Source organism: Corylus avellana, chromosome ca5, assembly GCF_901000735.1.
Source record: "Corylus avellana chromosome ca5, CavTom2PMs-1.0".
NCBI classification, from domain to species: domain Eukaryota; kingdom Viridiplantae; phylum Streptophyta; class Magnoliopsida; order Fagales; family Betulaceae; genus Corylus; species Corylus avellana.
In genome coordinates, this window is record NC_081545.1 from 7,046,854 (window position 1) to 7,056,535 (window position 9,682).

At 38.4% G+C, this 9,682-nt stretch overlaps 1 protein-coding gene across 1 annotated transcript in view; it reads right to left on the minus strand.

The window, feature by feature from the left end:
- LOC132181679 (G-type lectin S-receptor-like serine/threonine-protein kinase At4g03230) overlaps positions 1 to 9,554 on the minus strand; it is a 10,273-nt gene extending 719 nt beyond the window's left edge. The window contains exons 1-8 of the mRNA XM_059594919.1: positions 7,841 to 9,554; positions 2,077 to 2,547; positions 1,510 to 1,668; positions 1,109 to 1,320; positions 815 to 1,025; positions 449 to 686; positions 206 to 356; positions 2 to 122 (exon numbers count right to left, since the gene is read on the minus strand). Coding sequence (XP_059450902.1) covers positions 2 to 122; positions 206 to 356; positions 449 to 686; positions 815 to 1,025; positions 1,109 to 1,320; positions 1,510 to 1,668; positions 2,077 to 2,547; positions 7,841 to 9,188 — 2,911 coding nt within the window. The 5' untranslated portion in view covers positions 9,189 to 9,554. The remainder of the gene's footprint in view (position 1; positions 123 to 205; positions 357 to 448; positions 687 to 814; positions 1,026 to 1,108; positions 1,321 to 1,509; positions 1,669 to 2,076; positions 2,548 to 7,840) is intronic.
- Positions 9,555 to 9,682: the final 128 nt, after the last annotated feature.

Sequence of the window (9,682 nt, forward strand, 5' to 3'; positions counted from 1 at the left end):
TCTTCTTGTACGCACAAGAGTCCAACATTTACACACTTCACAAACTGATCTGCATTGCAAACATTTTGTAGAGCTGGGTCCATTAAGTCCAACACCTTCTCTTCAACCCACAATCTCCACGCCTGTGACAATTTTCAAATCAGAGTTTTCTGGAGTATAACATAACCAAGGAAATTAATGACTACAAAAAGTTTAACGCACTTACATAACCTATAAGGCTCATAGCTTGTTTTGACTGATAAAATCCTGTATTCTTTTTTCCAGTTATAATCTCAAGTAGAACTACACCAAAGCTAAAAGCATCGGATTTAACTGAGAAAAGTCCATCTAATACATACTCTGGAGACATATAGCCACTGCATGCCAACATATTTCATTAGTGGATAAGGTAGGCACTTATATATATTTTTTGTGTAGACAGAGTTGGAGGATTGAAAATTGTGCTTACTAAGTTCCAACTACTCTGGTTGTGTTTGCCCCAGTTTCTTTGCCTCCAACAATCCTTGCCAAGCCAAAGTCAGATATTTTGGGGTTCATTTCCTCGTCTAAAAGGATGTTGCTGGTTTTTAGATCTCTATGAATGATCCTCAATCTAGAGTCGTGGTGAAGATAAAGAAGCCCACGAGCTATTCCCAAAATAATGTTGACGCGCATTTCCCAGTCCAAACGCATGCTTAGCTTTTGATCTTGCGAGTTTTCCATTTTCCGTTCAAAGAATAATGTCAACAACATAAACAAGTTAGCCTTTTCTCATATATATATATATAGTCTATCAAGCTCTAACAGAGATTAGGAATTCATTTTAGAGACCAACCAAATATAAATGAATCTAAGCTTTTGTTGGGCATGTACTCATAGAGTAAAATCTTTTCATCTCCTTTTATGCAATATCCCCGAAGTCTGACAAGATTTCTATGTTGAAGTTTTGCAATCAACATCACCTCATTTTTAAATTCCTGTAAGCCTTGTCCTGAGACACTTGAGAGCCTTTTTACCGCAATTTCTTGACCATCTGGAAATGTTCCCTGAGATATCATACTCACAATGTTACAATAACCAGAAACTAGTTTACATGAACATAAACACCAATTAATGCTGCTGAAATTACCTTATATACAGGCCCATAGCCTCCTTGTCCAAGCTTGTTGACATCTGAGAAGTTATCTGTAGCTGCTCGAATGCTTTCCAAATCAAAAAAGGGTACATCTATGCCTTTCTCATCTTCTTCTCTGAACTCACCCGGGCCCATCATGTCTTGGAGATGTCTTTCACTATCTAATGTGCGAAGTACTCGATTTCTTCCACCGCTTCTTGTGTTTTCTAAGTTTAGAAGACAACCATATATATAATTACATGAAAAAACTAATAAATGGCTTTATTTTGATTCAAGATTGTGCGTGGTATATTGCATATTGTTAAAATCATCAATTATTCTAAAAGTTTAAACAGATAGAATGGCTGAATTGTATTATTTAATTTATATTCTAACACATTTTGCAAAACAATTACCTTGTCTCTTGACCATATTTCTTCTCCACAAATATATACAAACAATTGAACTTGCGAGAAGAAACACTGCTATTAGAGGTATCATAACAATCAAAGTCAACGATTTCTTTCCTTTTGAATACTCTTTTGAAGGCCGAGGAAAATCAACTTCTACAAGCTCTGATGGAAAGATCAAAATGATTAGTCAAATTCCACAAATATATTGTTTAGACTAATTATCACAATTTTAATGCCTATTGTTAGTACAAGGTAAGCATAATATCAAAAACCTAGACCTCTCAATAAGCTAAAGAGGATTTGGAAGTTCTTCCAAAAACCTTCAAAATTCTAACGTACAATTAGAAGTGATTACACATAAAAGAACATAAAACTTTTAGAAAGCTGCACAAATCCCCATTTGAACAGGCAAACTCTTCTTAACAATGATGAAATGCAATGGAGAAAGAGGTCCGGGGTTTGATGATCACTACTAATTTAAACAAGAAAAAAAAATATATAAGTAGGACACGCTCCTTCACTAATAGAGTAAACTTAATCTGCCAGAGGCAAATGAAATAGTGTTCTAACCTTTAGTACAATTTAAATTTATGCCATTCCATTGGAACTTTGTAGTGCAAAGGCACCTCTTCTTTCCATTTTTTGCTTTTTGGCAACTTGAATTTGGCAAGTACTTGCAGTCTCTGGGTAAAGTACAAGTTGGCGGTTGCGGGGTCTCCCAAATGATGTGAACTTCAGCTTCAGAATTATTGTTGCCAAAGAAATTCCAACCGGTCACATTAAATGGCCCACTGAGCAAATTTCTTAATGAATTTCTAGCATCAGGATTTTCTGCGTGTTTTTCTTGAATGACAAATTTTCGTGTGCTTGGATCGATACTCGCAACTCGATAGCTGCCATTGGCCATGCTGAAGCTAACCTGGCCTGTGGAATCGTTGCAGTAGAAATTGAAGTACATTGGGTCACCGCAATTTGGTCCAGTGCTCAACGGATAGGGGATCAAGTTTGTGCCACAAGGCTCACAATTTCTGACAGTTGATTCTGCAAAGGTATAAAATTTGAAACATTAATTAAACACTAAAAGATGAGGTTTAACCCTTGTAGTTTATATGAAGCTATCTAGCATTATAACATGGTAACAAGCTGCTTGGCATGTCAAGTACTTCTGTAAATACCGTGGCAGCCCACGAGTAGTGACAAGTGATCATGTACAGACGAGGTTATTTTTTCAAATTGTCTAATAAAATTAAACAGAACTATGGATTTTGAGTGCAATATAATGTCATTGTCAAGCATAAAAAGAAAGATTAGTGCTGTGATTTTAACAACCCATACCAGCAGAGGTGGTTTCTCACTTCCTTTTTAACATCAATGATGATTTTTTAATTTCTTAAAAAATAAATAAATAATAAAAAAACTTTTACTAAATTAGCCAGATGATCCCAACATTTGAAAGACAAAACAACTAGTTTACAAACTAGTTACCTTTCTATTTCTCTCTCTCTCTTATTATTAAAGACAAAGAACAAAATTAGACTAGAGAAGAGTGGAGGAAGTCTTCTTCGTATTTCACTTGTATATAAAATATATCTTACAAAGCCTATAAATAGAGGCATTCAAAGACTAACTTACAAGGCTTTTACTTCTCCATATTTATTGTAATAAATAACAAAAACTCATCTCTAAGTTAAGACTTCAGTTAAAAATTAAATAAACACATGAGTTTAGAAAAACTAAAGTCCTTTATTAATAAAAGAACTTATAACTTCTACCATTTAGAAAAAAACTCTCACGTTTTGATTTGTTTAATTTCCAACACGCCCCCTCAAATCAAAACCTCCACATGCCAAGCATGCCTCTTAGCCTCATGAAAATTGTACCTAATAATGGCTTAGTAAATATATCTGCTACTTGTTTAGTGGTGTGGCAATACTGGAGCTCTATTGTCTTCCGCTTAACATGGTCTCTAAGAAAGTGGAACCTTGTGTCAATGTGTTTACTCCTCCCATGTTGCACTGGATTCTTTGCTAACTTTATAGCTGATTGGTTATCCCTGTAAATCATAGTCGGTTCTTCTTGTGGATGTTCCAGTTCCTTCAAGAGATTCCTTAGCCATATAGCTTCACAAACAGTAGATGAAGCCGCCACATACTCCGCCTCACAGGTAGACAATGCTATGATTTCTAGTTTCTTGGATGTCCAAGAAAATGCTGTAGAACTAAGATTGAACACATACCCAGTAGTATTTTTCCTCTCATCTTGGTCACATCCCCAATTACTATCTGAATAACCAACTAATTTTACTTCATCACCATAGGCATAGAATAAACCAAGATTCAGAGTGCCTTTGATGTACCTTAGGATCCTTTTTGCAGTTAACCAATGAGTCTCCATTGGTGTCTCCATGTATCGACTCACAAGTCCAACTCCATAGACAATATCTGGCCTTGTGATCGTCAAGTACCTCAGACTTCCAACCAAACTCTTGTAAAGAGTTGGTTCAATAACTCGACCATCTCCTTCTTTTGACAACTTTATGCTTGTTTCAACTGGGGTATTCACAGAGTTGCAGCTATCCATCTTGAATTTCTCTAAAATCTCCCTCATGTACTTCTTTTGGGATATGAAAATTCCACCCTGTTGTTGCTTCACTTCAATACCAGGGAAATAGGACATCAACCCGTTGTCTGTCATCTCAAACTCCTTAAACAATGATTGCTTGAATTCCTTGAACATTTCACCACTATTTCCTGTATATAACAGATCATCAACATATAGGCAAATGATTAGAAATTCACCACGATGGTTTTTCTTCATATAAACAGCATGCTCATATGGACATTTAGTGAAGCTGTTCTGATGAAGGTAATTATCAATGCATGCGTTCCAAGCTCTTGGTGCCTGCTTTAAGCCATATAACACCTTCTTAAGGCGGTACACCTTTCTTTCTTCTATTTCCATTATAAAGCCTTCCAGTTGTAGTATGTACACCTCTTCTTCAAGGATGCCATTGAGAAAGGATGACTTGACATCAAGTTGGTATATCTTCCAATTGTAATCAGCGGCAAGTGCGATTAACAATCTCACTGTGTTAAGTCTCGCAACTGGTGCAAAGACCTCTTCATAGTCGATGCCATACTTTTGTTTGTAACCTTTAGCTACAAGTCTTGCCTTGTATTGAGAAACTTCACCTTGTGCAGTGCGTTTGATCTTGTACAACCACTTGACACCAATAGCCTTATGGTTTGATGGGAGTGTTGTCAACTCCCAAGTGTCATTCTTTTGAATAGCATGTATCTCCTCCTCCATTGTGGATCTCCAATAATCTTCTTCAACAGCTTCTTGAAAGGTAAGAGGCTCATGATCAGCATATAGGCAGAAAAAATTAGTCTCTCCATCTTATGTTTGCTCATAGATTTCCCTGAGACTTCTCATCTTACTTTGATTTGTGGAGGATCTGCTGCTGCTACCTCTCATAGAAGATGTAGAGTCCCTCTGTGCTGCGGACGGTGTGGTAGGCTGAGAAGATGATGGGGTACTTGGTGGAGCTTCTGTTGAGAGCTCTTCAGGCTCCTCTAACACTTGTTGTTCTAGCCTTCTCTTCATTGCTCCAGCTCCACACACTTTCTTCATCAAAGATAATGTCTCTACTAACTACTAGTTTCTTTGTTAGTGGATTGTAGAGCTTGTATGCTTTCAACTCTTCGCTATATCCGAGAAAGATACACTTTTCACCACGATCATCAAGCTTCTTCCTCTTGGATTCGGGAACTTGAGAATATGCAACACACCCAAAGATTCTTAGGTGTGCAACACTTGGCTTGTGGCCGCTCCATGCCTCTTGAGGTGTCATATTCTTGACACTTTTGGTAGGACATCGGTTGAGTAGATAAGATGAGCATGCCATAGCTTTTTCCTAGAATTGTTTTGGCAGCCCTTTCTCCTTGAGCATAGTTCTAGTCATATTAAGAATGGTACGGTTCTTTCTTTCGGCAATCCCGTTTTGCTGTGGGGTGTAAGCAGCAGTCAACTGATGCTTTATGCCTTGTTCCCTGCAATACTTATCAAATTCTTTTGAGGTATATTCTCCACCTTGGTCAGAACGAAGAGTTACAAGCTTATGGCCACTTTGATTTTCAACAAGGGCTTTGAAGTTCTTGAATACAATAAAGGCAGCTGATTTTTCTTTAAGAAAATAAACCCAAAGTTTTCTGCTAAAGTCATCGATGAAGGTAATAAAGTATCTATTACCTCCTAAGGACATGGGCTCTATTGGTCCACATATGTCGGTATGAACCAGTTGCAATGGTGATGTTGCTCTCCAAGATTTGCTGCTGGGAAAAGGAAGTCGTGCCTGCTTGCCAAGTATACATCCTTCACAAATGTTGCTCGGTGGCTCGATCACTGGTAACCCATGCACCATGCCAAATGAAGATAATAGCTTTAGGCCGCTGAAATGTAGATGGCCAAAGCGAAGATGCCACTTCCATGACTCACTTTCCTTGAGTCCATAGAAGCACTTCTCAGACTTTGTGTTAAGATGTAACGGGAACATGCGATTATTGGTCATTGGAACACGAGCCACAATTCCTCCACGTGTATCTCTCAAAATGAGAGAGTAGTTCTCTATATGTATGGTGTACCCCTTCTCGAGCAGCTACCCAATGCTAAGAATATTGCTTTTCATGTTAGGCATATAATAAACATCATAAATGTACCCTTTCTTACCATCATTTTGATAGATTTTTATCTTCCCTTTGCCTTCAACTGAGAGTTTGGTGGAGTCTCCCAAGTTCACTTTTCCACGAACTCCTTCTGTGAGTTCAACGAACAGATCTTTCTTCCCACACATATGATTGCTTGCGCCAGAATCGAGGTACCAAACCTCATCTTGTGAATCTGAAACACCATGAGCAAGAAGTAAAATAGAATCACTACGAACCTCATATGTTGCTTCTACGACATTTGCTTGTTCATCATCTTTGTGCCAACAATCCGAGGCATAGTGTCCAAACTTCTTGCAATTGTAGCATTGGATACTCTTGCAGTTTCCACGTCCATATGTGGATCTTTCTTTTCCTTGGTAGCCTCCTCGTCCTCGACCTCTAAAGCTTTGAGTCTCCTGTATACTTTGACATGGTTGTTGGAAAATACCACGCCCACAGCCTCTACCACGACTAGGGTAGGAGCTGAACTTGCCTTGATCATTTAGAGTCAGTTTTGACTCTAGTGCTTGTTCTAATACACTAGAACTAGCATTCTTTGCATCCTTTGCTCATGTACTTGTAATGAACCGAACAACTCCTCAATTGTTAGATTCTCCAAGTCCTTAGACTCTTCGATAGCTACAACTACATGTTCAAATTTAGAGGAAAGGGATCGAAGTACCTTTTCGACGACTCGGATGTCATCGACCTTCTCATTGTTTCTTTTCAAACCATTCATGATTACCAGCAATCGTGAGAAATAATCAAACACCGATTCTCCATCCTTCATGTGAAGAGCCTTGAACTTGCCCCGTAATGATTGGAGACGGACCCGTTTCACCCATTCGTTTCCTTTGAAGATGGAAACTAGAATCTCCCATGCTTGTTTACTTGTCATTGCTTCGGCAACTTTCTCGAAGGTAGACTCGTCCAATGCTTGATAGAGTAGAAACAAGGCCTTTTTATCCTTCTTCCTTTGCTCCTTAAGAGTCTTCTTCTCATCTGCTGTGTATTCATCTTCCTCCTCCGCCGTTGGTTCTGTAAATCCGTTAGTAATTACTTCCCACAGATCTTGAAACCCAAACAGGGCTCTCATTTGGATAGGTCATGACCTATAGTTATCTTTTGATAATCTACGGATTTGTTGTTGGACTATGTTGGAACCCATTTCTAGAAGGGACACAAATGGGAATTGGCACAACTGAGCTCTGATACCAATTTAAAAGATAAAACAACTAGTTTACAAACTAGTTACCTTTCTATTTTTCTCTCTCTCTCTCCGTCTTTTATTACTAAAGACAAAGAACAAAATTAGACTAGAGAAGAGTGGAGGAAGTCTTTTTTGTATTTCACTTGTATATAAAATACATCTTACGAAGCCTATAAATAGAGGCATTCAAAGACTAACTTACAAGGCTTTTCCTTCTCCATATTTATTGTAATAAATAACAAAAACTCATCTATAAGTTAAGACTTCAGTTGAGAATTAAATAAATACATCAGTTTAGAAAAACTAAAGTCCCTTATTAATTAAAAGAACTTATAACTGCTACCATTTAGAAAAAACTCTCACGTTTTGATTTGTTTAGTTTTCAACAACATATTCCAATTATGTGTAAAAGGAGTACCTATAGCAGATTTTGCCACGCGGACAGAGAGGTCACTACCACCTTTTGTGTACTCCTCTTGAAGATTAATTAGATCAGAAGTCCAAATCCAACATTTGTAGGTCCTGTGAGTTCGTTGCGAGCGGCTTAGAGCATATGAATAAGCCTGGCACTGGTTGTTGTCAAGGCACGCCTTTCTGCATTCTGTTTCGTTTTTTGCCTCCACATCAGTGTCTGGTTTGCTCACTTTCATCATCTTTAAGCTCAAGAACTTGTCGCTCTTGTCATATGATTTCCAATTTCTGATGCACCCATCCAAAAAATCACTAGAATTCCAATTCCCCTGGTTAGCAGGCTGGAACCCGGGCAAACATTTGCATTCCAACTTATTGTTAACATTGCAGCTTCCGAAATTCCCACAAGCATTGTAAAAGCTACATTCGTTTTCCGGTTCCCTCCATGTCAAATCCCCGCTCTGATAGCACTGTAATTCCCCCGTATAATTCATCACTAACCTTGCGCAACTATCATTAGAATTCTTCTTGTAATTAGCTATACACTTGGCATACTCCAACCAGGACGATTTCTTATACTGCTCGCAGCTGGCCGTACTGTTGGATCTGGTGACATTTAATAACAAGTTAGCTATGGTATCGCGCATTTCACCCAAGATCCAATTTCTCCAATAAACGAGTGGCTTTGGCTTTTTGGAGATAACGTAGTAGCCCTCTCCTTCTTGATCTTGCTTAAACGTGAAGTTCCCGGGTCCCGGGTCACCATCACCTATCCATGAAGTCAACGTCAACTCTTCATCCATCTTCATACCTGGAAGAAATGTATCCGTTGGATTTTGGAAGCTCTCCCACTGACTCCTCGCCAACTGATCATCTCTTAAGACCAGGTTTCCAGAATCCATGAGCTTCACAGATCGATTTGTAGACGAAGAATTCTCAACACTTGTATTCCAATAAACCTTTCCAGCAATATCCCATACCTGAAGGTTGCCATCTTCTGCAATTCCAAAATAAACGTCCGTGGAGCTGTTAATTACCGGGTTGTCTCTGTTGGCAACCCATACATATGTTGGTCGATCCCATTTGTACCATATCCCAACGAACCTTTTGTGGTTAGAGGAGGTAAAGAATCCCAGTTCAAACCTTCCTCCACTGGAGACAAGGGTTTTTCCATTGTCAGTAATCCAGTCGCCCTGCTTCAGAGTATCTGTGGCATAGCAATAATCCACACGACAGGAAAACAACAAGAGTATGTACAAGAACAAGATGGAAGACAGCAACCAACTTGCAGACAATATACTACAGTTGATTTTTCTTCTATGGCTTATCATGATCATTACGAACAAAGCATGCATACAGGTAACTGATTTAACTGAAATTTTATATCATTTCAAGCACACCGAGGATGCTTATCATCTCATAGCAAAACATTCTGGTTCTATACTACTATACCCTTCAAGATTTCTTGGTACAAAAAAAGCCACAATGTTCTTGCATGCTTTTTAACTCCTACAACATGTTAATTTTTTGAATTGCCCTAAAACTTGGAGAGATTCCAACTAATTCAAACCAATCCAAAACTAAAATTAAAGTAATGATTGACGCATTGCATAACCTTTTGTACCTACCACGCCCCTATCACCGTATATCCCCGGCTTCATGTTGCATATTTTTTTCTTCTAAATCTTCTTCTTCATTTCTGCTATCTCTTCCTCTGCTACGCTGGAGACTGAAGTGATAATTGAAAGAGTAACCCACAACGCTCACTCAGTGTGGAGTTATTGCTTATTAAATGTAATATGTTGACCGTTGATATATGTACGTGTGATGCATCTGAGGTGTTGTGAAA